Source organism: Emericellopsis atlantica (assembly GCF_019669845.1).
Source record: "Emericellopsis atlantica unplaced genomic scaffold F5Z01scaffold_2, whole genome shotgun sequence".
Classification (NCBI taxonomy): domain Eukaryota; kingdom Fungi; phylum Ascomycota; class Sordariomycetes; order Hypocreales; family Bionectriaceae; genus Emericellopsis; species Emericellopsis atlantica.
In genome coordinates this window covers 912,490-938,196 of record NW_025764704.1, presented here as the reverse complement: position 1 = coordinate 938,196, position 25,707 = coordinate 912,490, and the positions used below count along the sequence as shown (strand labels likewise).

The following is a 25,707-nucleotide window of genomic DNA, read 5'->3' as shown; positions in this document are numbered from 1 at the left end:
GAACCAAAAGACAAATAGAAGAAAGAAAGAGAGGGGAACTGAAAAAAAGAAATACGAAACAAAGAGACAACTCCTCCCGATGATGCTTTTTTCTCTCAAAATATTGCCCTGGTGCTCATCGCCCTACATCCCCATCATGTGTGGCGGCAGTGGTCCAGAACCATTCGTTCTGTAATGCCCGTTGGGTGTGTGCGTGCCTGGGGAATGGCCATTGCTGTAGCCATTTTGCATGGGGCTGTTCCATCCGTAGTTGGGCCCGTATCCTCCGTTCGCAGCGGCAGCGTTGTGGTTCATACGGGTTGGGCCCAGTCCGGGAGGTGCAGACAAGCCTGGCGGGGGTCCGTTGGCCGATGCGAAGGCATGCGCTGATCCGTTCATGTTGTTGTTCATGCCACCGTGGTGTGCATGTCCCGCTGCGTGGTGGTTGGGGCCGCGCACGCCAAGCGGGTTCTTGGAGAAGCTCAGCCGAATACCACCCTTGTTGCTGTTGGAGAGCAGATGCCCGTACAAATCGTGTAGTACTTTGGTCGCGAAAGTGGTGTCGTCAAACTCGACAAAGCACATTGGTCCATTTGTCTTGGTTCGGAAGCACAGCCTCTTGTAGCCCCGGCACTTGGAGAAGAGCTGCTTCAGCTCCTCTTCGTGCGTATCGAGGGGCAGGTTGCCAACGTACAGAGTGTTGCACGGTGGGTTCTGATCGGCCGGGTTGACGGGCGGCAGGTTTGGTCGGTGCGAGTGGTTGTTCATGGGGTAGTGATGCCCATAGGGATGCGCAGACATGGGATGGTTGTACGGCGATGTGACAGAAGGGGCTGTGTTGCCGACATTGGTGTTGATGGACATGTTGGCCATTTGCGATACGGGAAACTGGGGCGCCGTCATGCGACGCCCAGTAGGGCCACCGCCTCGCTCGGCAAAGGCCATGGGGTTGTTGATCAAATCGCTCGTCTCATCGTCGTTTGAATTGTTCTCGATAAAGTTCTTGCCAGAAACACCATTAACATCCTGCGGCTTCGTCCCGATGGGGGACGTGGGACTGAAAACGCCCCGAAATTGCGAGTAGCCGTTGGGCGTGTCGATGCTGTGAGGGTGCGTCGACATTCTGTCGAGTGATCCGAACGCGCTCGAGAAGCCCGACGACGACTGCGACGCCGTGTGCGCAGGACCAGGCATAGTGCTCACAGAAGCCGTCGCGAGCGCAGCGCCCGTGTTGGTTGGACTAGGGTCGCTAGGCACAGTCGAGGGACTGCTTCCCAATACGGTGACGATCATGTTGGCGTCGCCGGCTGAATTGGTCTTTCCGTCAAACATATTCTGTGCCTGGACAGCGCTGTCCATGGACTTGAAGCGAAGCTCGCCGGATAGGTAGCCCTCGTCGTCAGAGAGCGGTGGGGAGAGGACCTCCGCGCTGATGAGGTCCTTGGCCCAGAGGACCATGAGTCGCAAGTTTTCGTCGGTGGTGCCCAGGGGCAGGCGTCGCATGCGGACAGTGACGGCCGTCGGTGGGCTGAAGAAGGGCGTGCCAATCGGTCGCATCGCGGGCTTCTGGTGAAGCGAGGACATGTTGAAGGAGTTGCCAGGAGCTGCTGTCCGCAGGGACGTGGGGGGCAGGCCCGAGGTGGCCATGGCTCCCTCTGGTTGTGCGCGCGCGAGCGAGCGAGGGAGACGATGGCGGGTGGAATGCGCGGGACAGGCCAGCGAAAACGGTCGTCAGGGTTGTTTGTCGCGGTCGATCGGCGAGAAGAGTCGGCGCACGCCAAGGGATGCGACAGGCTGCGGCAGATTCGGATGAGCAACGCGCACGCGCCGAACAGTCTGGCTGGGACAATGCGAGCAAGTGAGCTGGCTGGCTGGCTGCTGGATAAGAAGACTGCTGGAGTGCGCGGCACCCGAGGCGGACGAGGTGAGGTATTAGGTGAGGACAAGGACGAGCGTGTGAACGGACGCGCGAGCGAGCAGGATGCGGACGGAAGTATGAATGAGGACGTATGGAGTGGGTGCGTGCGAGTGGGCAGAGTGTCGAGGTCGTGGGCTCCAGTCCAGTCGCTCGCTGACCAGGAATCCAGTCGAGGGAATGGTGTGGCAGTAGCAGCAAAGTGCAGTTTTGGGCAGGGGCAATCTGGCGAGGGAGGAAGGATGGTGGGGTGGCCTCAGTGATATGGTGCGCTTCCTAGCGCAACGAGCTCTGTGCCTGCTGAAGCTGAGGTGGGCTGCTGGGGTCGTTGAGTGACTGGTGGATCCTGCTTTCGAGGCTTCCGGCCAATGGGCCGCGTGCATCAAGGTATCGCGGAATCCCAGCAGCGAATCAGAATCAAGTTCTTCCAAGGGACGGCAACTGCGCAGGCGGCCACGGTCGCTTTATCGCGTGGGGAGGGCCTCGAGACCTGGCGCTCGAGGACTGGACTCTGCTCAGTGCTTGGTGATGGGCGTGTCGAGTCATCATCTCCACGTCGTTGCGCTCGTTATGCTTCGTTGACGACCAGTCCTCCAAAGACAGTCTACGCATTAACTCAAGGCCGTGGGCTCATAGCTATCCGGAAATACGACTTGGTGGGATGCTCTGGAAAATCTGAGTGGTCAGATAGCATCAGCCGGCCTGAACTCTATCGAGGCTAAGAGAATGCTAAACTGCTCTGGGCCCGAGTCGTGTGGTTGAGACTGGTGAGAGGCGCCAGTAGCGGGACCCGTCTTGATGGGCATGGCAACTGAGTGTGATCAAGATATGGAAGACTTGGGAGAAGCCCATGTTTCGTGAAGCACAACAGGCTTGAGGATATCTCGGTTGCGGCAGTGGCTTCCTACTAGTACTTGGACAAAGAGTCTGTCCAAGGGTACGGACGTATTGTAGTTGTTGTACGTACCATGCTCGACAGCCCACCACACTGCCACTTGAACAAAGCGTCACATTAAGCACAGATATCATCTTGCTAATCTGCCTGTACGCCCTCGAAACGTGCTGGCCAAAGGGTTCAAGAGAGACATGGCATGGGGGGGAAACATGGAGGTGGACCTCGAACAAAAGACGGGTTGTATCGCCCGACCGGTCTGCACGAATGACTGTACATCTGCGGTCGATATGCCGGGAGGTGATGACTGACCCTCCATGTGGTTCCAAACAGGTTGGCCCAATGTGTGGCCGCTGCCTTGCCTCGCCTTGCCGTGCCTCGGAGCGCAGACGGACGGGGTTGATTGATAGTAATAAGCTTGTGTACGCAGAACCTCGAGCCTCCTGTCGCTGTAACCACTCTTCTGTGATGAGGACTCATTCACGTCCTAGGACCCAGTGTCAGCACATGGCCGGCTGGCTGCCTGCCCTGTCGATGGTACCTGGCGCATTCCCAACACGAGACATGTCTCGCAGATGTCGGTCGCGCGCATCTCGTCGCCTTGCGCCCGAGATGAGGGGGAATCGCGCGCACATTGGGGGATCCTCGAACGCGTGTTGCGATGCGTCCCTCATTGACAGCAGCAGAGCGGAGCCCTGCCTGTCTGGCCTGGAGGCTGGGACCCGACAGACAGGGGGACGGGCCACCAGACAGGCTACAGCACCCTCATGCAGGTGCCGATCCACTCCCATTCTCTAGGATTGGAACGCGACTGCGCGCTTAGCTCATTCCGGCGTAGTTTTTCCTCCTCCTGCACCCGCGGTCGCGGCATCGTAGATGCAGGCGCGTCGGCCATGGTGTTCCTAGAGATACCGATGGTGTGATGGACTGCAGCCCAGGTCATATAATCTGCCGCGAGAAGGCCTTGGACAGGACGACTCGAGCAAGGCGGTTTAGTTCGGGACACTGGCAGATGCTTGCCCAAGCCTTTTGCGTGTGCGCGCGCGCACGCACACGAGGGGTCAAGAGGGGTCTGACGCTCGGATCATCCCAGGTGACGGGCGAGGGGTCAGATTGATTTCGGTCATGGAGATAATACGCACATGAGACACCACCTTTGCACTGGAGTGGAAGATTGCTGTCACTCTGCGGAGAGCGTGTTCGGTGTGTTATGTCCGTGAACATGACACTATTACCGTCATTTACCCACATGCCTGGACTTTGATACGACTGACTGCCCTACACATCGTGCAAGTATTTTATCCGGGCTACCCTGCAATGGGGACATCTGCCACCTCATTCGTCACTGCCCACCGCGCAATCACTGACACAAAGAGGACAAGATAATCAGGCTCGGTGTAGAGAGTGAGAAAGTTGGCTAACGCTTACATCACCTCGCTCGGCTTCCTCTCCGTATGGACAGAGTGTTGCACGTCTCGTGCCAACGTGATGCGAACACAAGAATCCCGCGGGGCGGTAATCGACGATCGTTGTGTTCAGTGACAGCGCCAGATCTCGAGCAGAAAATAGTCTAACATGCGACATGTTGTTTTGATATCTGTTCCGGACGTTAGCTGTGGGATGCAGTGCTTCCTGATCTATCGCCTCCTAACGAAAAATGTTCTTACTATATAGTATGTCATATTGCACCCATCTTCAGCACATCCGATATAGTCTAACGGTTAGGATGCGGCGCTTTCAGGTGTTCCGTTCAAGGAGCTACCAGAGATCCGCCGAGGCCGGGGTTCGATTCCCCGTATCGGAGACATTCTTTTGCTTTTGACTTTTCCTCTTATTGAAAGTTCCTTTTTTTTTTTTTTTTTTTGTTTCTGAACTTGACCCCTCTTCAGCCTTTGTCAGACATTTTTTTTGACCTTTTGCCATGTCACTTTGCCGCCGTGTTCTTCGCAGACATCGTTAGCTAACCAGTGTCACCTCGTGCGTCTGCCTACTGCCGGAAGCTGTCCCGCTCTGCAGGACGGCAGGCAGCAGACTGTTCTGGACCCTTTGTCTGCTGCAGAGGGGAAAGGATTGCTAGGATAACCATGCCTTTTATTGTGATCATTCCTAGAAGATTATTCAACTCATCACTTTCGCCTGATGGATCCCTTCCCATGGATGGCTCGTCTGCCACTGGAGGTTGATGACAGCCAAGTGACGCTGCAGAGGCGCTTCGTGGTGGTTGGCGGTCCGCATCTACGCACAATTCGCCGTTTCGCATGATGAAACACGTCCATCTACTGATAAGCATCCGTCGCTCACAAGCCTCAAACACGAATTATGCTGCCTGCCTATCCGTACTTACCCCAAGGTCGACCCCAGAATCGGCCCAGGCGGCCCCACCGCACCGGCCGGCAAGGCACGACAAGACGGACCGGGCGGAGCAATGCGATTTCCAAGTTCCGTGCGTAGTATCTTGTTTTGATCTATGTTCTGGGGGGTCTCATATGTAAAGTGTACATAGCACGAGGCAGTCTGCGCTCTGTCTATCGTGAAAGGAATACAAACTCGCTGTTGTTGTGCCTGGCATTCGCTAATCGTTCGTTACCCTGGATCGTGAGATCCGCGTCCGTCCTGTATGTTCCCAATCTCATGTCCCATCATGCTTTGTCGTCCTCAGAGCACGACGCATCGCTGCCCGTCGCGCAGCCGTCTCCTCCGCCTGCGCTTGTGAGAGTCGTACGCAGAATGCTCCGGCTTGTGGGTTGGCGAATCTTCCGCGCCGCCCTCGTCCTCCCGCCGAAGCATCTGCCGACAGAGGTCGATGAAGCACTCTTCAACATTGGCTGCCATTGTGTCAGTCAGGGGGCTTCCGCGCGCAGCATTGGATAGACTCACTCCTCGTCCTGGCACTCGACTCGTAGTACGGCGCCTCCCACCTTTGCGAAACGGAAAAGCCCCTCGCGCGAGGTACCTGTCGGTTCTCCTCCAGATCGGCCTTGTTGCCTACAATGACAATTGGCACGCTTTCGTCGTCCTTGATGCGAATGATCTCGTCTCGCAAGCTCGCAATCTCATCGAGGGACGCTTGTGATGTGATGCTGAACACAAGCAAGAACCCTTGCCCCGTTTTCATGTACAAGTCACGCATGGCCACAAACTGTTCTGTGCCTGCTGTGTCAAGGCTGGTCATCTGTGTTAGTTTTGGACCCCAAAGTGAGCATCTCAGTGTCAAGACTCACATCTCCAACACGACCTGGCGGCCCTATAGGTAACAAGTCAGCTCCTCTGTGTGAATGAACAAAGCAATAGCTTGGATGCTACTCACATCGACCTGTAGCTGGGTGCGGTACGAGTCCTCAATGGTAGGGTCATAACTTTCCACCCACTCATTATGGACGAATTGGGCAGTGAGGCAGCTCTTGCCGACACCGCCTGCTCCTAGCACCACAACGTGGAATTCGCGACTAGATACTTATGTTAGACCGGGGTGACTCAATGGGTAATTAGGCTCGCGACAAACCTCGGCTGGAGTCGTCGTGCAGGCATGTTCACCGCCCGTGTGGCCTTGCGATCAAGTGGTCAGGACAAGATTGCCTCCGGCCAAGTGCGTTGTTGATGAAGCCGCGCCGGGATGGCCAGCGTCATGCGGCAGCTGTTGGCGACCACGATGAGGGTGAAAGCCGTCAAAAGGGCTGATTTGCGCCCTTGTGATGAGTTATCGAGCGCGGCGAGGCCACTATAAGGTATTAGGCGGGCTGTGGTGAGTGTTCGCGAGCTTATTATATGCGGGGCACAAAAGCGAAGCGCAGCGAACCCCCTTTTCCCGCGTCTGAATCTGGATGGCGAAAGATGCGACGATCAGACCAACGCTATGTGGAGAATCCCAAGTTGTCCAAGAGCGGCCCCAAAACGGCAACCACAAACTGGGCCTGCAGCTTTGATGCGTCGAATGGGATCGGATGCTCCGAATTGCTCGGGGCAGACGGTGTCCACGTTGCCTGAAGGAGGAAGAGATGGCTGTGATGATGCTGCTGCTTCCTGGCTATACGTCCGGATTGGACCTGGGTGGGTGAGTTGAGTTGAGTTGAGTGACTTTTCAACAGCTCCCGGTCCGCTTCGCTGGGCAGGCTGTCCCTGAGCGATGAACGTGGACTGTCGGCGCGGGCGAGAAAAGAGCCGACAAGAGGGTTCTAGACAGCTGAGGCGGTGGCTTCATGCAACCAATGTGTCTCAGTAATACCGGTCAGTTGGTGCGGAATGTTTCGTCAAGAGACTGGAGGTTTCAACAGAAGAAAGGAAAAATTGAATGGCGGCGGCGGTTTGGAATGCGCGCCTACGGATACCTCAGCTTACCTGACCTGACCTGACGGTCCTGGCCTGAACTGACCTGTGCAGTGCAGCGCAGCGCAGCAGTTCCTGTTCCAGTCTGCTGCAGCAGCACCTATCCAGTTCAGTTGGCCACCCGCTGCAGCCGACTGGATGCGCCAGCCCTGCGGTCTGCGGAAGCGCTGCCCGGACGGGGCCTGCCTGGGGGCCCGCTAGCCCGCTATCATAGTCGCAATCCACAGGCGGTCCAGTCCCAGAGCCAGAGGCCAGCGCTCCGTGCTTGTACGCGCATGGGCGCCTTCCACTCATGTCTGTGTGATTCGAGCGCGACTGGACGCTGAAGGACAGACAGAGTGACAGACAACGCTCCAGTCGTACGCGCAAGACTTACATATCTCGACCACTCCAGTCCCTCGAAGCAACTGTGGATCAGCATCGACTGCTGAGCAATGGAGATGCTCCCCAAAACGGCTGAATACCCAGCGTTGCCCCCTTCGCCACGAGGCAATCCTTCCCGGGGTGTTTATTACCTTGCCAATAATTACTGGTCCTACGTAGTTAATAGGTGGCCAGGTCCAGTCGGGCAAATTGGCGGCCAAATCGAGCACGCACTGTCCCTCTCCGCTCAACTTGGAAAGCATGGCACGTCCATGATCCATCCCAGATTCCGGCTCAGAGCGTGCCTCCAAGTCGTCAGCTCCGAGATCATCGCCTAGGCCCGTACCGAAGTAAAACAAGCTTTCGGCCCTGCTTGATCGGCACGCACCTTTGCCAGCTGAGGCAGGCAGCCCATCTTGCCTCCTCGCTCTGCTCCGTCGCAAGTCCTGTTTGCTCATGACAGAAGAGATGTTGCAGACCGCCTGCCGGCTGCCGGCGTGGGCCGCTGTCACATGCATTTCGCGACCTCTTACTTAAGGTACTTTGTATTGCGTACGCTGAAGATCGCTTGACACATGCCCAGCAATACCAACTAGCTGAGTGAAGATATATCCTCAGCCCATCACTACGCAATCGTGAGACAACACGAGCGGAGTCCAGCCTGGATCCAGTCTCCAGAGCTCACTGAGTGAGACCCACGCTCGGAAGCCGCAAAGTTGCCTCGTGTGGCGCTGCCCAGATTCCCACGTGGCGGGCTGGCCTCGCGATCGACGGGCTCGATCTTCGGCCGGACTAACAAGTTAAGCCAGGCATATCCGGGCGTCATGTTGAAGCGAAACGCAGGAGAAATCGTAGGACGAGTGTGCAATTTTGAGCAGTCCTCCCAAAACAATATTGATTGCTGGCGCTCTGGTTGGGATTTTATCACATCCATTCCAAAGTCCTCGTCAACTCTGCCACCAGACTTCAACGACCATCTGTACTAGACATCCACGCCCACCCCAAGGCACGAGAGCTCACCACATCAGACTGTGCCCAACGGTCCATAGTCCCATACATGTGCTAGCCACATGGCCATCCGTATCACAATCCGCGCGAATCGCGTCCACCACGCAAGGTGAAGCAGGCCGCCCGTCCCACGCACATGGCCTTGACCATATAGAAAATACGGGGGCTCATCCGGTTGGATGTACGCAGCGAGAATGTACGCCGCACGGATGAAAGTAGGCGGGAGCAGACTCCTCACAAAGTCGACGTCGGTAGGCGAAAAGTTGGCACGGCCCTCGGTCTCGTCATCGGCGGAAGACTCAGCATCATCGCTGCCGTCGCTTGATGAGGGAGGACGGTCGTCTGTGGTGGCAGCGTTGTGCAGGTGACGAGCGTGCAGGTTCTCTGTATCGCGCAATGAACGTACAATGTCCGTATCATCGGGCCTCGCCTCGCCGAATATATTGCCCAGCCGGTTTGGGATGATGTCGTCGCCTCTCGCCTCGCCGAATATACTGTCCAGCCGATTTGGGGTGCTGTCTTCGTGGGTGGCCCTTCCGAATATGGTGAGCACACGAGTCACAAGTGAGGTTCCGCTGGTCGGCTCTGGCTGCTAGTCGTCTCCGGATGAGCTTGCCGCCTCGTCGTCGTGGTTGTGGTGCATGGTGAACGGAGGCTGAAAAGATGTGCGGCCCGTCTTTCGACGGAATGGTTCAAAAGAGTGATGAAGCTGGGAAGGATTGGGAGTGACTAGGCAGAAGACTTTGACGGAGCAGGTGTTACAAACAGAAAGAGGGCGGCCCTTAACGAGGCAGGTACGGAACACCGAGTCGCCGACAAGAAAGATGGTAAATTATGCTCGCCATGTAGAATCCCTTACGCTCCAAATGCCATGCTAGGCCTCAACTTATTGTCTCCGACGAATTAGTCTATATACAGTCCAAGCCATTCATTCCTGCGCCGAACCACGCTTTTCTCCATACACAGGTCCCCAAACAGAAAAGGTCTTCAAATTAGTACGGTGGTTTGGTGACATTGCCCAGGCTGCCCTCTCCAGATCGGCTGTCGATCCCCCTCAACAATGAATCCAGGTCCATGCTCTGGAGAGACTCCTCTTGTGCGCGCGGGTGCAAACTCCCACGGACGCTGTTTGCGGCCCGGCTGCTTGGTGTCCGTCGGGGCGCCTGGGCCTGGGGAGCATAGTCTTGATGAGCAATGTGCTCTGCAGTCGTCGGCGACATGGACATGGAGCTCTGCGAGTTGGGCAGTGGCGGCACAGGCGGTACGTCCTCGCCATCGTCCAAGGTCGGCGTGTTCTGCCCCGGCGGGTTCGACGACAGAGGACCGCGTCTGGTCATGGACCCGGATCGCCTGGGCGTCTCGGGCTCCGCAGGCGCGTGCGTGTGTGTAGCTGCCGGGTTGAAGCTCAGCTCCGATGGACTGTCGTAGCTCACCATGCTATCGCCGCTGTCGTCGTCATCATCGTCGCTTCGTGCCGCACCCAGCGTCGGCTTACTGCCGGAGAGGACCATCTTGAGCTGGTCGACTGACGCGATGCCCTTGTGTGACGAGCTGGGTGGGGAGACACCGCTCCTGACGCTGGACTTGCGTAGCTTGGTCACCGAACCGTAGCGCTCGCGGTCGGGGATGCGAGCAGAGTGCGGCCGCATGTTATGCGGGCTGCCGTAGGGCGACATGAACCCTCCATTGGCGCTGAGGCCATTGGTGTTGATGGTCAGGCGGTTCCTGTTGGTGCCAGTCGTCCCCGTCCGCGATCCGTTCAACGACTCGGGCTTGCCCTCTGTGGCCAGCGCAGCGACCACGGCATCCCTCGACCAGTCTGTCAGCATCTGCTCCCGGAACGCACTTGGGAAGTCGTTCTCGTCTTTAGCCGCCGGCGTCGGGCTCATTGTCGATCCCAGGATGGGGTGGTTGGCCATGCGGCCCGGTGACGCCGCGGGACTAGCAGGCGGTGACTGGGAAGACTCTTCATAGCTCGTGGCGATACACTCGACCATGGAGCTGCGGTCGTCAAAGGGTAGGAGCTCCTCCGTCTCGAGGGCTTTGGGGTCCCACGCAGGCTGAGACTCAATGTGGCCCGGCATGCCGACGTTCTTGAGGTGAGGCGGAGGAATGTTGATGCCCTCGATCCAGAACTTCTTGCTCCGCCGGCGGACGACTTCGTTGGTGATGGCACGCCCCACGGCCGAGCCGTCAAAGTCAAACTTCTCCGTGAGTGTCCAGAAGTATCCGTGGCACAAGGCCGCGATGCGCACCTTGTTGACTGGCTGCTCGATCTCCTGAATCTCCTCCTGCAGGCCATAGACCATGGGGATGCCGAAGCGAACGGCGTTCACGCCCAGTCGAAAGACGAGCTTGGTGAGCAGCACGTGCAGCACCACCAGGTCAGTTTCGTAATCCACGTACTGGAGGGCGTTGTCGTAAATGGCGAGATGGAGCAGGGGCAGGAACTGAGACCGTCGCGTGTTGCGTGTCGAACGCTCGCGATGGGTCCCGTTGGACACACCGCGCGACGCAGCTGCAGCCATCTCGCGGCTGTTCTTCATGGAACGGTTGCGGACCAGGCTCTCATCGCGCGCTCGAAGGTCGGCGGGGGTGGTCTCGCGGTCCAGCCAGGTCACAAGGGCATCTACGTAGGCCTTGCGAACCCGGCCGTCCGGGTCTCTGAGCAGCCACTGCGAGCCCTCCCACACATGCAGTGGTACCTTGTTCCTCGAAAGGTCCATGTTGCCACTGATCTTGGTCTTGGGGTTGGCGACCAGCAAGATCCCCCTGATAACCTTGAGGCCGCAGACGCGACCCTTGCTGTATGAGAAATAGGTGTCGGAGTTGGACTGGCTCTCAGACAGGTTAGTCAATGAGCCGCCCGGCGCAGCGTCATGATCCTCCGTCTTCTCCCCTTGCGGCGTTGAGTTTGTGCTCGCTGATGGTGCCGGTTTCAGGCGCGCCAGCACAGCCGCAATCATGTCGGTGATCTGGTCTGCGTAGTAGACGTGGGTCGCCAGGTCGCCAACGCATTGCTCGAGACGGTCCAGAAGCTGCCGCGACTGGGGAGAGGGTTCGCCAGCGCCCAGTTTCTCGTCCAACACTGTGTCCAAATGCTCGCCCTGCTGAAACAGCCTCTTCATCTGCTTGACCAACCCTAGCAACACATCCATAACGCTGAGCCCAATAAGATTGACATCGGAACGGAGCAGGGAGCCAACGATTGCTATCAGCGCCAAGTGGTGCTCCATCTTGTCTTCATGCAGCGGGGTCCGCACCAGAGCCTCCATGGTTGTGACCAGGATCACGTATCGATCCTGCACAGGCGTCCATCGGGAAATGAGGTTGTACATGATGAGGGCCCAGCCGCTGTCATTCTTGCCGGCCTCCGCAAGCTCGACGACTCTTTGCCCATGCTCAATCTTCTTCAAGATAAACGTGAGCAAGGCTGCCGTCGCAGTATGGATTTGCGCGCGATTCGGCCCAACGTAGATGCTCTTGAGGCACTGCATGGCAAGCACGCCAATGTCCTCCTCGACTAGTCTGTCGGCGTCTGTCGGGGATCCTGCAAACGGTTCGGGGTGCGGCTCGCCCGTGTCTGCCGTGCCCGCCGTAGCGATACTGGTCCTTCTCCGGAGCATCCTCTCGGAGTCGACCTTGTCCTCCACGTTCATACGCTGCAAGAGCGTGTCCAGTAATTGTTCGTCGGTCGTCCACAGGTTCTCCAAGATCAGGGGCACAATCACGTTGAGTTGCCGCCCTGTGACAGATGCCAACGGCTCCGACGTCGCCACGCTCCTGATGGCTTTGAGACCTGCTGTCCTCCATCGTGCCTGCACCGACCGGCTCAAGCCACCCTTGTTGGCGGGTGCTGTCGACGTCGCGAGGGTGGCGTAGTGCTGCACCACAGACTCGTACTGGCGCGAGTAGGCTTGGTCGGCGAAGAGGGAGGAGGCGTCGTGGTGCTCGCAAAAGGCGTCAAAGGCAGGTAGGGAGGACTCGATCATGGTGATGTCGTTGGATCGGAGGATCAGGTCGAGGATCTTGAGGACGCACGGGGCGATGAGGACGACATCCTTGGGGGACTTTTCGATGAGGGCGGCGAGGATGCCAAGGGTGACCTGGACGTTGCCGATGCGCATGCGCCAGACGTCGCTGGCGGTCTTCTTCTCGAGAAAGGCGCCAATCTTCTGAATCTTGGACTTCCTGCTCGTCGCGTAGAAGAGCAGGTAGCTCAGCTCGCTGCTGTTGGGCTTGACGTCGGTGGCGCCCTTTGTCGTCCGGGGGTAGCACTTGAGGATGAGCACCTGGTGCTTGGGGCGGCACTTTTGCTTGATGGCGTGCATGGCGCGGGCGATGGCTGAGCAAGACGGTGCTCAATCCGGGCGGGCGGGCTCTCTCTGCTGACTGTAAAGTCGGACGCGGAGTCTGCTCACGGGTGAGCCAGCAGCTCGAGAACCGTGGCGGGTGATAACGCGCGGGTCGGAGGGAGGATGGGCTTGTTGTTGGTTGGAGGCCACGAAGGAAAGGAGGGTTGAATAATGCCACCGGGGCCGGGACGTTGGAGTTGGAGTTGAGCAGCCACAGTCAGTACCTTAACTTGAGTTATTAGCAGCCAGCGCAATGACGCGGGACGGGACTGGACTGAACTCCTGGAGCTAATTAGCTGCAGGAATTCTGAGGGGACGGACTGAGCCACACGTGCGTCTCTGTGAGCAGCCACGGGTCAAGCCGCAATTTCCCCTTTTCTTTCTTCTCGTCTCAATCTCAATCTGATTAGGATCCCAGTAATATCGACGTGCTCACCGCGCTGCGACGAGAACTTCTTATGTTAATTGCGCGATTGCATGCTCAATCCAGCCTCGACATGGACGACGGGCAGCGACGGACCGAGGCTCTTTATCAACCTCCCTACTCAGAGCTTGAGGGTAACACGCTCGAGAGGGGACGTGAGGGGTGCAGGTGATAATCATCTTTGTGCTCGCAAGCTATCGCTACTTTGCGACAAGCTGTAGGTTAGTAACTTGGGTGGCACACGCGATGGTCATGGAGAGCACAACGGAGCAACTTGTTGATGCCCCCAACTGTGCAGACTGGCCTGTCCTAGCCCACACGTCACGTAATCCGCATGACTTTGCGATGGCGACCATGATGTCAACTGATGTGAGCCAATCCAAACAGAGGTCCGTGATGTTAATTTAGTGGCCCTGTTGAGTGTTGACGCACGGTTACATGTACGTACCACATCCACTCCAGCCCTGTGGCTTCACCCCAGGCCCCCAGCTAGTCTAGACGCTCCATTCTTGGGCTACATAGTAGTCTTGACTCTTGGACCATATCCTAGACTTGGACGGCAGCGCGACCTCCCACGATCCAGTTCTCACTCGACAATTCACCCTGCTACATGACCAAGCTCGTCTGGATACGAGAGCGTGCAATTTCACGATGACGACGCCGTGCTTACCGTGAGGCCTCGTCAAGTGGGCAGAGCCAAGCTCGCTAAGCCTTATTTGCCAAGAATCTGACATTGTCACTCCCTCTCGCTCGTCCTTTTTCACGGGGCTGCGTGAAGTTTGAACCATTCTTTTTCTTCTTATTTTTCTTCCTCTACTCGACGTTGAATCACTCTTTAATCTTGGTACCTCTCCTCGCGCAGCCCTGCCTGCATCACCGCCAGCCATGGAAACCCCAGGTCAATGTAAAGGCTCACCAACGTTCAACCTCGCCGTCACAGACTCGGCCTTTTCAGAATGGCCCGACAACCTTCCGGGTCTCGTCTGCAAGACGCCTCCCATGGGCTACTACCACGCCGCGCGCTTCGCAGAGTGCTGCTCGGGCACCGTCTACAACATCACGACGCCCACCTCGCCCGACGACCCAGCCTACCCAGTCACATGTGCGCTGCTCTGTCAGGTGGACCCGAAACTGGATGAGCACAACGACAGATATCCATACGGATTCAGTGAGCATTTTATGTGCCTCGCCGACGGCCGCGTCGGCTTGTCAGAGGAGGAGAGCAATCCCAGAGGCGCGCCAGGCGGCGAAGTCGTGTGCGCGACGTTGACGGTGCCTGGTGTCGAGATGCCCACGAGCTATCCCAACAGCTGGACGGGGGACTGGCAGACGAGAAGCTACTACAGACAGGACGCGGGTTACTTGTCATGGACATGGGTCGACAATGGGGAAAGCATCCCAACGAGCAGTTCGGCGTCAGGGGAAAAGACGCCAATATCATCCACTTCCGCTTCCACCGCTACCAGTACACCTGCAACCACATCAGAAGGCACATATACTGAGCAGTCACAAAGTACACCAACGATAGAAACGACGCTCTCCTCACCGACTGGGGACCGTGTGCAAGAGACTCCTGCAACGACGGAAACGGCTGGCGAGACCCAAGCGGAGACGACAGGCGATGACTCGGATGATGGGATGAGAATGCATTTCACGACCGGCGCGGTTCTTACTCTCGCGCTCCTGGCGACAATGTTCATAGCGTGATGAGGTTGAATCATCGAACCACTGTACAAATGTAACAATCATGTATATAGCACACACACTGGACGTGCAACAATCGAATTGGCGGCTGTCATGGCCCTATCCAAGGTCAGGCCTGGCGAAGCAACCACGCAGTAGGATGCACATAGATTCTGTGTTGGCTGGACCTGCATCACCAGCCCCCTCACTGCCACTTCTCTTCTCCATCCCACCACGCATCAGACGACAGCAAGCCAAACGCCAAGCATGTCCCGCTACGTCCTCACGTTCTTCACCCCGCCCCCCTCGCTCGCCGTCATCAAGCGCGCCCTCTTCGCCACAGGCGCGGGCCAGTACCCCAACTACGCCGACTGCTGCTTCGTCTCGCCCGGCACCGGCTCGTTCCGTCCCACGCAGGGCGCCCACCCGACGATAGGCACCGTCGGCACCGTGGAGCAGGTAGACGAGCTCAGGGTCGAGGTGGTCTGCAAGGGCGAAGTCATCAAGGCCGCGGTCGCCGCGCTGAAAGAGTACGTCTTGTTACCGCCCCCTCGTTCTAGGGTTGTGCGTCTGACGACACGCAGATCGCATCCGTACGAAGAGGTCGCCTACTACGTGACCAAGCTAGAGGATTTCTGAGAGACAGAGACGGAAGACATTGTATTTGTGCAAGAATTCAGGTAGTCATTACACCCCCTTCTACTTTTGCCCGCCACCTCCTGTTGCATCAGTATCCCACAACGCCTGCTGAATCTATTCATGCCACCGACGCAATCACCAGCGCCGCCACGTTCTCCTCCTCGCTTCGCACCGTGAGCTTTGTCGTCACGCCCGATTTGGAGGAAAAGGCCATCCGGACCGTGGCCACCACGCGGCCGCCGGACACGCTCTTGCCCAGCAATTTGAGCGTATGTGTGCTTGGGTTGACGGGCACGTCGGTCCCATCGACGGGCTGGAGGGAGAGTGTCTTTGCGAGTTGCTCCGTGGCATCTGTGATCCATCATGTTAGCATGGCCCGTGCCCATGTCGCCGCGCTGCTTACCTGCGATGCTCTTCATCCCACCGAGCTGCAAGGTCTCCTCGGCCTCCTCCCCTGACGCGCCAATCTGCTCCCACAGGTGACTAAAGTTGCTGGCAAACGTCGGGATAATGTAGTCGCTGCCGGTGAGGTCAAACTCGGAGATCTCGTACTCGTCGTCGTAGCCTTCCGCCTCGGGCTCGCCAGTCGAGGGGTCAATCTCCTTGCTGGTGAACTTGAGGACGTTGCTAAAGGTGCTGACGGGCAGAGCACCCTCGCCATTGATCTTTTGGAACGCAACGTATACCTTGCCAGGTTCGTCTGTCGCCAGACGCGCAGCCTCCATGATAAAGGCCTCCTCGAGCTCGTCCTCTTCCGAGGGCGTCGCCACCACCGAGACGTTCTCGAGCACCGTGTCCGGCAGGGTGTTCTTGACCTCGAATTGCAGCACAATGTGCTCCTTGAAAATGTGCTTGACGAGGTTGACGACGTACTCGGTCTCGGCCTCTGTGAGCTCGACAATCGGCGACGACTTGAGGACGGCGCCAAACTCTTGGATCTCTGGAATCTCGCTGAGCTCCTGAGCATACCGCTGAGCCTGGGCCGACGCCGACGCGGCCGCTTCGGCGCTGGAGGCAGACGACTTTGTGGGGCCGGCCTTGGGGGCCTTGAGCGTGGGCGCGGTGGCCGTGAGCTTCTTAGTGCGGTCCTCGGCGTCGGCCTGCTCGCGGGTGACGATGGGAATCTTGGAGATATCAAAGGGCGACTCGAACGCCGCCTGGTCGTCCGAGGTGACGTACATGACCAGCTGGTGCTCAAACGTGGGCAGCGAGAACATGGACTCGTTCTTTACAAAGTCAAGCGCCATGTCGTCGTCCTCTTCGCTCATCAACTTGAGGTTCAACGCGGCACGGTCGCGGACTTCGTCGTCGACGTCGTCGAGGCAGCGGGTCAGCAGGACCCGGACGCTGCTCTTGACGTCGGGATCCTTCTGTCCGACACCAAATTTGGCCAGGGCGGTGACGGCGGCCGCGCGCACGATGGCGTTCTCGAGAACGACACGGTTGTAGATGTACCTGATGTACTTTGTGGGGTTCGAGCACTTGGGCCCCTCCAACCCGATGAGGTGGAGGATGCGGACGGCAAGCTTGGTGAACTCGCAATCCTCGATGAACTCGCAGAGATGCGCCAGGGCGTCCTCCTTTGAATCGGGTACGAACTTGATCAAGTCGAACATGCTCTCCACGACAGCACGCTTGAAGTCGTAGCCACCCTCATCGCGCAGGATGCCGCTGAGGAATGTGAGCATGCCAGCCTGCTTGCTGGGGAACTTGAGACAGAGAGTGCGGATAGCCTCGACAATGGTGATCTTGAACTCGTCCGTGATCTCAGACATGAAGCCCGAGACCTGCTTCATCAAGCGGTCCACCGAGGCCTCGTTGCCAGTCTTGAGGAGCGTCGTGATAGCAAAGGTCGCGATCGATCGGTTGCTGTTCGAAATGAGGAGCTCAATGTCGGGGTTGCACACGTTGACGGCTTGTGGCTTGAACGAGGCGAAGTTGTGCAGGATGCGGAGGGCCGCAAACTTGGTGACGGCGCGTGGCGATGTCAGGAACAGCTGGAGGACATGAACGGCCTGGTTCACCTCGGCGTCCGTCACATCCCGCATGTCGCAGATGGCCTTGGCCGCCTCAAAGTTGACCATCTCGCTCTTGTGGCGCAACCAGCCGTCCAGCAGCTGCATCATGGGCTTCCGTAGCGAGGCATCCTCCTCGGCGAGCTGGGCGGCGAGGCGCACCAGCATGGTGAGAGCCGCGGGACTCTTCACCACGCCAGCGGCACCAAACTGCTGCACCATCTTGACGAGCGCCATGCGATCCGAGCTGCGCATCTGATACAGAAGTCCAATGGCGTGGTACTGCGTCATGGTCGAGTTGTTCATGGGCAGGTTGCCGGCGGACGAGGAGAAACCGAGCGAGTAACCGCCGCTCGAGGACTTGCTGGCAGCCGCCGCCTCCTGGGTCTCGCTTTGCCAGCGCTTGACAACATCCTTGGCGATGGGGAGGAGGTGATACGAGGAGACGAGCGCGGCCGACGAGACGGACGGGTTCTTGTCGACAATGGCGGTCTTCATGACACGTTCGATCGACTGGACGGTCGTGGCGTCGATGATGCGGCACAGGGCGCGAATGGCATTCGGTCGGAAGATGGCGTCGGTGCTGCCGCCAGTGTCCTTCATAATTGTACTGGTGACCATGATGATATCCTCGGCCGAATTGGCCAACTCCTTGATGACAAGGTGGACCATTTGGCGAAGGCTGGCATCCTTGTTCTGGAAGAGCTTCGAGATGCCAAAGAAGAGGGTCGTCGCTTCATTCTTGGGGAACTTCTCGCCGGTGTAGAGAAGCAGGGCAATCTTGGTCAGGAGGATTCGGCATCGTCGCGGCTGGATGGGCGAGCTGTTGAACAGGCGGGCTGTTTGTCTCGTTAGCTGGTGGGGTGTGAGGGCCTCCTGGGCACGGCGGTTCACCGACCTTCCTGGAAAACCTGCGTGCGGTCCACCTTGACCAAGCCCAGGTCGGCATCTTCGTCTTTCTTGCCGTAGCTCATGCTGGGCGACGGCGTGGAGGTTGTGGAGTATGGCGGTGGTTGAAGCTCGACGGAGCTGCTGCCAGATATCACCACGTTGCAAGGTGGTTCAGGGATGCGTCACGTGATTTGAGACTCGCGCGACTGGTTTTGGGGGATGCGGCGTTAAGTTTGGAGGAATGGTTCAGAGAGGCTGTTCGATCATTAGGGATGGTTATTTTCTCTCTATATTTGCACGCTTCACATAGTTCAGCCCCCAGCATGGCAAAGTGTTCCTGAATGCCTGACCGATGAAGCGCATCTGTCGACAAGATCGACGAAGGTCTATCATTCCAGCTTACCCTGTAATAATGCGCACCACTTGTGGGGCATCCTTAACAACACCACTCACTAAGATGCAGTATGACTGTTAGTACACGCTGCTTCATTTCCCCAGTTGATGTCACCTAGCAGTAGGACCTAAAATTTCCGAGGACTTTCAACTCAGCAGTACCATCTCAGCCGCCATTATGCATGCGCCGACGCGATTACTTGTTCGATCTGCAGTCCCTCGCCTCCGGCCGGCTCGCTCGCTGCACACGACAATACTCAGGACGGCCAATGTCGCGCCCGTTGTTGGCACCGGGCCGCCTCCAGAGGCACCACTCGCCGAGAATGCGAACAAGGCATACGAGCGGGTAGAGCGCAGGAAACGGCAGGCCGAGATGCTCAAGTCGGCGAAGCAGATACGGACGGTGGCGGAGGGGAAGAAGGGCGGCGTGCTCCAAAAGCGCTTCTGGCAAGACGTGACGGTACGGGAAGTTGATGGTGAGTCCAGGATCCTCCAGCCGCGCGACCAGTATGGGGATCGCTAACCAAGCAGGTGCTCTGCAAGTATTCCTGGACAGCCGCGCGCTACGACACCCCAATACCAAAGAGGTCATTCCCATACCCCTCTCCAAGCCGAACCTCGCCTCTGCGCTGGCCCTCGAATGGGACCAGCTCACATCGGCGCAGGAAGCTACGAGGTCACACCTTATTCCTCTGACCAGTCTCGTCTGCCGCGCTCTCGACATACAAGCCGACGACGCGGCAGCTTCATCCGTCGAGACAGCGCCGATTCGGACGTCAATCGTCAACACTGTGATGCGTTATCTCGACACGGACTCGATGCTGTGCTGGGCGCCGCCTGCGGGCCCGTACGACCTCAAGAACGATGCCGGGGAGTCACTCAGGGATGTCCAGACCGAGACCGCCAAGGAGACGCTGGCTTTCCTGACATCGAAAATCTGGCCGGGCGTTACCATCACGCCTGCCCTCGACGGACACTCCATCATGCCCCGGTCGCAGTCCCCGGAAACACAGGCCGTCGTGCGGAGCTGGATATCGCGCCTGGACGCCTTTGAGATTGCCGGTCTCGAGCGTGGCACATTGGCAGGCAAGTCTGTCCTGGCCTCGGCGAGGCTGGTAGCCGAGTGGAGCGAGGGATCAGCCAACACGGGAGATGCGTTGAGCGGTCAGCTCTTTGGCGCCGAGGAGGCTGTGCGGGCCACAAACCTCGAGGTCGACTGGCAAGCGATGCAGTGGGGAGAGGTCGAGGATACGTACGACGTGAATAAGGAGGATGTGACGCGGCAGCTGGCCAGTGTGATCCTGCTTGTGTCTGGGACAGGCAAAGCTTGAAAGGGCCAATGTAAGTAATATTGCATAGCATATAGACTGTATCATAGAAAACCGCATCGCAGACTGGTTGCTATTTGGGTACCACTCGATCAGCTCGCACATCTTCACCAGCCAGATTTGAACGGGGCAGCGTCGTTCGAGGCTTCAGTTGTCAAGGCGACACCTTGACAGTGTGCCACAGGACACTTGGAACTATTGGAGTCCTTTCTCATGGCTTACTTACTTACCATCCGTCACCGCCTCCAGAACTGCCGCCACCAAGAACTTTCTCTCAAAAAGCCAATCGCGTGGCCTTACCAGGAGCTACTCCGTAGACAGGCGTTCAAAGATGGTGGCGGATCGATGCTCCCGCCGGCAACAGGCATCCTACTCCTCCAACTCCTCCTCCACCGGCGCCTCGGTGGGCATGTCATAGGCGTCATGTCGAATTAACCGCACATTGCCTTGACAGCGTCGAAGCCAGACGGGGTGTGTGGAGATGGCACCAGACCACACCAGCATCGTCATTCCCCGCATGTCATAATTCTGGGGTTCCAAGGCTACCCACTGGCACCAATTGGCTCGGATCCGGCCTGGCCCCCCTGGAGGTTCAGTGGAGGAGGATGCTACCCTCGGCACGCGAACACCACCAGGAGGAGGGTTCGTGCATGCGTGCGTGTCCGTCCAAAGGGCTCGATCCACGGAGTTGCGGTACATAAGGAGCCATGACGGCTGCCCCTTCGTCCTCTCCAAGGGAATCTGACGACCCGTCGTCGATCGTGTGTCCTGTCCAGTCTCGGTCTTGCCATCCCTTCCTCTCGCCGCGTCGCGCTCTGCATGAACTCAAAGGAAGATGATCTTTTACCCGCCAGAGCGGCTTCCCAAGCTGCCTCACATCCCCGACTCCATCACTTTGGAGGAGTTTATGAGCAATGAGCAGTATGGCCGCTACCCGCTCGACCAGTCGCGCAGCCCGTACACCTGTGGCTTGACCGGTAAGACGTACTCGGCAGGCGAGGTGAAGCAGCGGGTAGACTTCTTGGCGAGAGGCATCGGCGAGAGATTGGGCTTCCACCCCCATCAGGACACGGCGTGGGACAGAGTCGTCGCCTTGTTTTCTCTCAACACGGTATGCTTGCCCCTATCGACTGCATCGTGAGTGACAGTGGACTAACAGAGCAGATCGACTACATCCCCTTCACCCACGCTGTACATCGACTCAATGGCATCGTTGCACCCGCCAGTGCGGCATACTCGGCGTCAGAGCTTGAACACCAGCTTCGGTCGTCCGGGGCCAAAGCTCTCTTCACATGTACGGCTCTCTTGGACACGGCGCGCAAGGCCGCCGAAGCAGCAGGTCTCTCTAAGGACAACATCTTGATCCTGTCCATGGCCGGCGACACAGGCAGTCTGCCGCACACTACAGTGGACGAGTTGATATCCCAAGGACAACAGCTGCCACCCACGGCACCGCTGCAATGGACCAAGGGCCAGGGCGCCCGCCAGGTGGCCTACCTGTGCTACTCCAGCGGCACGTCGGGCCTCCCCAAGGCCGTCATGATCTCGCACACAAATATCATCTCCAACATTCTCGCCGGTCGCGTGGGAGAAGGCCCGACGCGCGACGAGCTCGGCATCACTACCCAGGTCGCACTGGGCCTCCTGCCCCTCTCGCACATCTACGGGCTTACCGTCGTGGCGCTGGTGTCGCAGTACCGGGGAGACGAGGTGATTGTTCTGCCAAAGTTCGAGATTGACACCTTTCTGCAGGTGGTGGACCGGTTCAAGATTCGCAGGCTCAACATTGTCCCGCCGATCCTGATCAGCATGATGCAGAACGAGGACAAGTGCCGCCAGCACGACCTCAGCAGCGTCAAGTTTCTGTACAGCGGCGCAGCACCGTTGGGCAAGGAGCTCGTGCAGGATGCGCTCAAGCGCTATCCCCAGTGGAGGATAGGTCAAGGTTACGGTAAGGCTCGAGAAGACACCAGCGTGGAACGGTACTGACTGGACCTAGGCATGACGGAAGCAAGCCCTCTCGTCACGTCGACGGACGAGCTGGACATTGACATTGGCTCGTCGGGGTCCCTGGTCCCGGGCACGTGCGCAAAGATCGTCACCCCCGACGGGCAGGAGGTCACCGCCTACGACACGCCTGGCGAAATGCTGGTACAGGGACCGTCCGTCGTGCTGGGCTACCTCCACAGCGAGCGGGCAAACGCCGAGACCTTCATCTGGGACGAGGACGGGAGGTGGCTGAGGACCGGGGACGAGGTGGTCGTGAGGAAGAGCGCGCAGGGCAACGAGCACTGGTTCGTTGTCGACCGCATCAAGGAGCTGATCAAGGTCAAGGGCCACCAGGTGGCGCCAGCCGAGCTGGAGGCGCATCTGCTCACTCATCCCACCGTCTACGACTGTGCTGTGATCCCCGTCCAGGACCCGAGAGCGGGCGAGGTGCCCAAGGCCTATGTCGTCAAGGTGTCATCCGCCACGGCCGGCACTCCGGACAAGGAGATTGCACAAGCCCTTGAGAAGCATGTCCAGGACCACAAGGCCAACCACAAGTGGCTCAGGGGAGGCGTGGAATTTGTAGACGTGATACCCAAGAGTGCCAGTGGAAAGATACTGAGGAAGGACTTGAAGGAGCGTGAGAGACTGAGGCAGAGACAGGAGGGGGCCAAGCTGTAATAAGTAGCTGGGGGGACGATCCGTTGTTCCAGTCTTTGGTTTGCATCCAGCGACATTCAGAGTATCCATTCACATCACATCGGCAAGCAAGAAGCGAGAAGGTTTTCAGCAAGCACAGCCCTGATGGGCGAATTAATATTACAAAGACCAGTGGAGGAGGCAGCGCCGGGGGGGTATATGCGACTATCTTATCAACATGCCCTCGTATTTTTCTACCGCCGCCTTTCCTTTCAGACTCTGTCCAAATGCTGCACCATCCCCAACGTGGTCTCTCTGTCCACCAATGCCAATAGCATTTCGTAAGGATCGTAAGAACGGTATGATGTCATGCAAGAAAGCGTTGCATGCGTGTGGGTGTGTGTGTGTGCTATGTGTCTATGAAAGTGAGGAAATGTGCGCGCTTAGAGAGCGGCGGCAACGGCCATGACGACCAGGCCGAGACCCATGCCGGCGCGGACGTTGGAGGCAGCGCCGGGGATGGGGACATCGGAGGAGGGGCTGGGGATGGGGAGACCACCAGTGCCGGCAATGGGCTTGGTGGTGAGGAGGGTGCTGTAGATGCCGGTGGGCTCAGCAGGAACCTGAGGGGCGCCGGTCTCAGGGACCTGGGGAGCGCCAGTCTCGGGGACCTGAGGGACGGCGCCGGTCTCCGTGGCCACGGGCAGCTGGTTAGAGGCAGTGGGGCCGCGGGTGATGGTGGGCACCTCGACCTCGGGCACAGTGATCTCGGTGGAGATGGTCCTGACAGTGGAAGAGGAGGTGATGGTGACACCCTCCGAGACGCAGGGCTCAGTGACGGTGGTCTCGACGACAATGGTGGTGTAGGGGATCGAGGTGACGGTGGGGGTGCCGGTGACGGTGATGCACGAGGTGATGGCATCGGGACCAGTGACAATGGCAGGGTTCTTGGGGATGTAAGGAGCGCAGAAGCCCTGGAAGAACTGGACAGCCTCGGAGACAATGTCATCGGTCTCACCGTGGGCGTACAGGCACTGGTAGGTCTCCTCAACAAAGTCCTTATCGGGGCAGAAGCAGGCGGCGTCCAAGTTGTCCTTGCAGTCCTTGACCTTGTGGAGGAAGGTGTTCATGCACTTGGGGACAACGTCGGGGCAAGGAAGCTCGAGGTCGGGGAGATCAGGGGTCTGGTTGTCGCCTCCAGCGGGCGTGGTGGGCTTGGGGCTCTCGGGAAGCTCATCAGCGGCGGTGGTGGGCTTGTCGCCTCCGTTGACCTCCGTGACAGGGCAGACGGTGGTCGACACGGCAACAGTCTCGGTAACGAAAACGGGGCCGGTGGGAGTGCCGTCAGCAGGGCAGTTGGTAACCTCGGGTCCGCAGCTGGTGATGGTCTTGACGGTGGTGGTGAAGATGGTCGAGGTGGTCATCTCAGGGGTGGTAGAGACAGCGGGCGAGGAGACGGCCGAGGAGACAATGGCGCCGGGGGTAGTGGCGCTGGCACCGGGAGTAGTAGCACCGGGGGTGGTGGTACCGGAAGGCAGGGCGCTCGAGTCGTTGTTGACAGGAGTAGAGGCGGAAGGCACAGCGCTCGAGTCGGGGCTTCCAGGCGTGGGAGTGACCGTAGGGCTTCCAGGAGTCTCCGGGGTGTCAGGAGTCTCAGGAGTGTCGGGGGTGTCGGGGCAGTTGGAACCACCGGGGCACTCAGGCGTCTCGGGGGTGTCAGGGGTGTCGGGGCAGTCGGAGCCACCGGGGCACTCGGGAGTCTCAGGAGTATCGGGGGTGTCGGGGCAGTTGGAACCACCGGGGCACTCAGGAGTCTCGGGGGTGTCAGGGGTGTCGGGGCAGTCGGAGCCACCGGGGCACTCAGGCGTCTCGGGGGTGTCAGGGGTGTCGGGGCAGTTGGAACCACCGGGGCACTCGGGAGTCTCAGGAGTATCGGGGGTGTCGGGGCAGTTGGAACCACCGGGGCACTCAGGAGTCTCGGGGACAGTGGGGACGTCGGGGGTGTTGTCGTCGCAGTCAAAGTCGATCTTGGGGACCTTGATCTTGCAAGTGTCCTTGGGCTTGTTGGGCTGGTCGGGGAAGACAACCTTGACGTCCTTGGCACCACCGCACTGGGTGTTGGTGATCTTGTTCTTCTTGCCCTTGAAGCAGTCCGAGGAGTGCTTGCACTGCGAGCCGTCGGGCATGTCGTAGTGGAACTCGAGGCGGCAGTCGAACTCGACGTCGACCTCAAAGTCCTTCAGGGAGAACTTGTCGAGGCCCGACTTGGAGCCGCAGCCAAAGGAGGGGGCCGTGTTGCGGTCCTTGCCACACTCGCCGGAGATGACCTTGCCCCAGGTCTTGTCGTCCTCGCAGCCCCAGCCCTTGAAGTCGAGGCCAAGGTAGTGGTCGAACTTCTTGCCGGGCAGGAGGTCCTTCCAGTCGAAGCCACCCTTCCACTTGGAGTCGCACTTGTTGTCCGAGATGCCAGGCGAGGGGAACGTAGGGGCGTTGCAGAACTTCTTGCCGAAGCCAATGCCACCGCCGAGGTCAAGGCCGACACCGGCACCAATACCAGCACCGCCGCCGAGACCGAGATCAATACCGGCGCCAACATCGACGCCAGCACCGACACCAGCGCCGACGCCAACATCGACACCGGCACCGACGTCAGCACCTGCGTCGAGGCCGCCCTTGACGCCACCACTCAGGCCAGCGCCAACACCAAGGCCGAACTATATGCTGTCAGCGCCGAGGTCGACTGTCGAGGTATAAGACGGTAAACTTACTGTAGCGGCGGCCGGACCAGCGGCGGCCGCCATAATGGCAAGTGTGTTCCTCATCGTGATAGAGTTGTGTTGTTCTTGTTGTTGTAGTTATCGGTATGTGTGT

At 58.6% G+C, this 25,707-nt stretch overlaps 9 protein-coding genes and 1 non-coding gene across 10 annotated transcripts; 4 read left to right on the top strand and 6 right to left on the bottom strand.

Moving 5' to 3' along the window:
* Positions 1 to 123: 123 nt before the first annotated feature.
* F5Z01DRAFT_670344 (uncharacterized protein) lies at positions 124 to 1,626 on the bottom strand (the record flags this gene model as incomplete). The annotated part of the gene is made up of 1 exon (XM_046264548.1): positions 124 to 1,626. The coding sequence occupies one exon, from the start codon at positions 1,624 to 1,626 to the stop codon at positions 124 to 126; it is 1,503 nt and encodes a 500-aa protein (XP_046122555.1).
* A 2,863-nt stretch (positions 1,627 to 4,489) lies between these two features.
* On the top strand, positions 4,490 to 4,590 carry F5Z01DRAFT_t13. The gene has a single exon. It is a non-coding gene; the product is annotated as a tRNA-Glu (tRNA).
* A 668-nt stretch (positions 4,591 to 5,258) lies between these two features.
* Positions 5,259 to 6,432, bottom strand: F5Z01DRAFT_206382 (ras family-domain-containing protein). Its single transcript, XM_046258130.1, has 5 exons — positions 6,289 to 6,432; positions 6,094 to 6,232; positions 6,008 to 6,030; positions 5,664 to 5,950; positions 5,259 to 5,611 (listed from the first exon to the last, which is right to left on the bottom strand). Exons 1-5 carry the CDS (start codon positions 6,312 to 6,314, stop codon positions 5,442 to 5,444), a joined length of 645 nt encoding a protein of 214 aa, XP_046122554.1. The 5' UTR covers positions 6,315 to 6,432; the 3' UTR covers positions 5,259 to 5,441.
* Positions 6,433 to 8,097: 1,665 nt separating this feature from the next.
* On the bottom strand, positions 8,098 to 9,353 carry F5Z01DRAFT_632704 (uncharacterized protein; the record flags this gene model as incomplete). The annotated part of the gene is made up of 4 exons (XM_046261876.1): positions 8,098 to 8,449; positions 8,473 to 8,534; positions 8,617 to 9,013; positions 9,340 to 9,353. The coding sequence occupies 4 exons, from the start codon at positions 9,351 to 9,353 to the stop codon at positions 8,098 to 8,100; spliced, it is 825 nt and encodes a 274-aa protein (XP_046122553.1).
* F5Z01DRAFT_207694 (uncharacterized protein) lies at positions 9,275 to 13,306 on the bottom strand. The gene is made up of 2 exons (XM_046258133.1): positions 13,167 to 13,306; positions 9,275 to 13,117 (listed from the first exon to the last, which is right to left on the bottom strand). The coding sequence occupies exon 2, from the start codon at positions 12,809 to 12,811 to the stop codon at positions 9,473 to 9,475; it is 3,339 nt and encodes a 1,112-aa protein (XP_046122552.1). The 5' UTR covers positions 12,812 to 13,117; positions 13,167 to 13,306; the 3' UTR covers positions 9,275 to 9,472.
* A 506-nt stretch (positions 13,307 to 13,812) lies between these two features.
* F5Z01DRAFT_206376 (uncharacterized protein) lies at positions 13,813 to 15,455 on the top strand. Its single transcript, XM_046258129.1, has one exon. It carries the CDS (start codon positions 14,145 to 14,147, stop codon positions 14,964 to 14,966), a length of 822 nt encoding a protein of 273 aa, XP_046122551.1. The 5' UTR covers positions 13,813 to 14,144; the 3' UTR covers positions 14,967 to 15,455.
* A 98-nt stretch (positions 15,456 to 15,553) lies between these two features.
* On the bottom strand, positions 15,554 to 18,570 carry F5Z01DRAFT_643773 (adaptin N terminal region-domain-containing protein; the record flags this gene model as incomplete). Its single annotated transcript, XM_046262737.1, has 2 exons — positions 15,554 to 18,435; positions 18,495 to 18,570. 2 exons carry the CDS (start codon positions 18,568 to 18,570, stop codon positions 15,554 to 15,556), a joined length of 2,958 nt encoding a protein of 985 aa, XP_046122550.1.
* Positions 18,571 to 18,630: 60 nt separating this feature from the next.
* F5Z01DRAFT_206399 (uncharacterized protein) lies at positions 18,631 to 20,316 on the top strand. Its single transcript, XM_046258131.1, has 3 exons — positions 18,631 to 18,912; positions 19,037 to 19,356; positions 19,412 to 20,316. The coding sequence occupies exons 2-3, from the start codon at positions 19,059 to 19,061 to the stop codon at positions 20,209 to 20,211; spliced, it is 1,098 nt and encodes a 365-aa protein (XP_046122549.1). The 5' UTR covers positions 18,631 to 18,912; positions 19,037 to 19,058; the 3' UTR covers positions 20,212 to 20,316.
* A 527-nt stretch (positions 20,317 to 20,843) lies between these two features.
* Positions 20,844 to 23,099, top strand: F5Z01DRAFT_207376 (uncharacterized protein). The gene is made up of 3 exons (XM_046258132.1): positions 20,844 to 21,319; positions 21,373 to 22,159; positions 22,208 to 23,099. The coding sequence occupies exons 1-3, from the start codon at positions 21,044 to 21,046 to the stop codon at positions 22,876 to 22,878; spliced, it is 1,734 nt and encodes a 577-aa protein (XP_046122548.1). The 5' UTR covers positions 20,844 to 21,043; the 3' UTR covers positions 22,879 to 23,099.
* F5Z01DRAFT_643766 (uncharacterized protein) lies at positions 22,977 to 24,657 on the bottom strand. The gene has a single exon (XM_046262736.1). It carries the CDS (start codon positions 24,258 to 24,260, stop codon positions 23,280 to 23,282), a length of 981 nt encoding a protein of 326 aa, XP_046122547.1. The 5' UTR covers positions 24,261 to 24,657; the 3' UTR covers positions 22,977 to 23,279.
* Positions 24,658 to 25,707: the final 1,050 nt, after the last annotated feature.

What these genes read in the sequence shown, in the direction of transcription:
- F5Z01DRAFT_206399 (XM_046258131.1), top strand. Translation starts at nt 19,059, where the DNA reads ATGCATGCGCCGACGCGATTACTTGTTCGATCTGCAGTCCCTCGCCTC. An exon ending in GACGGTACGGGAAGTTGATG is followed by an intron (nt 19,357 to 19,411) that starts GTGAGTCCAGGA and finishes CTAACCAAGCAG; the next exon opens with GTGCTCTGCAAGTATTCCTG.
- F5Z01DRAFT_207376 (XM_046258132.1), top strand. Translation starts at nt 21,044, where the DNA reads ATGATCTTTTACCCGCCAGAGCGGCTTCCCAAGCTGCCTCACATCCCC. An exon ending in CCTTGTTTTCTCTCAACACG is followed by an intron (nt 21,320 to 21,372) that starts GTATGCTTGCCC and finishes CTAACAGAGCAG; the next exon opens with ATCGACTACATCCCCTTCAC. An exon ending in GAGGATAGGTCAAGGTTACG is followed by an intron (nt 22,160 to 22,207) that starts GTAAGGCTCGAG and finishes GACTGGACCTAG; the next exon opens with GCATGACGGAAGCAAGCCCT.
- F5Z01DRAFT_643766 (XM_046262736.1), bottom strand. Translation starts at nt 24,260, where the DNA reads ATGACCACCTCGACCATCTTCACCACCACCGTCAAGACCATCACCAGC.
- F5Z01DRAFT_206376 (XM_046258129.1), top strand. Translation starts at nt 14,145, where the DNA reads ATGGAAACCCCAGGTCAATGTAAAGGCTCACCAACGTTCAACCTCGCC.
- F5Z01DRAFT_207694 (XM_046258133.1), bottom strand. Translation starts at nt 12,811, where the DNA reads ATGCACGCCATCAAGCAAAAGTGCCGCCCCAAGCACCAGGTGCTCATC.
- F5Z01DRAFT_206382 (XM_046258130.1), bottom strand. Translation starts at nt 6,314, where the DNA reads ATGCCTGCACGACGACTCCAGCCGAG. An exon ending in GCACGACGACTCCAGCCGAG is followed by an intron (nt 6,233 to 6,288) that starts GTTTGTCGCGAG and finishes ATAAGTATCTAG; the next exon opens with TCGCGAATTCCACGTTGTGG. An exon ending in GTCGAGTGCCAGGACGAGGA is followed by an intron (nt 5,612 to 5,663) that starts GTGAGTCTATCC and finishes ACACAATGGCAG; the next exon opens with CCAATGTTGAAGAGTGCTTC.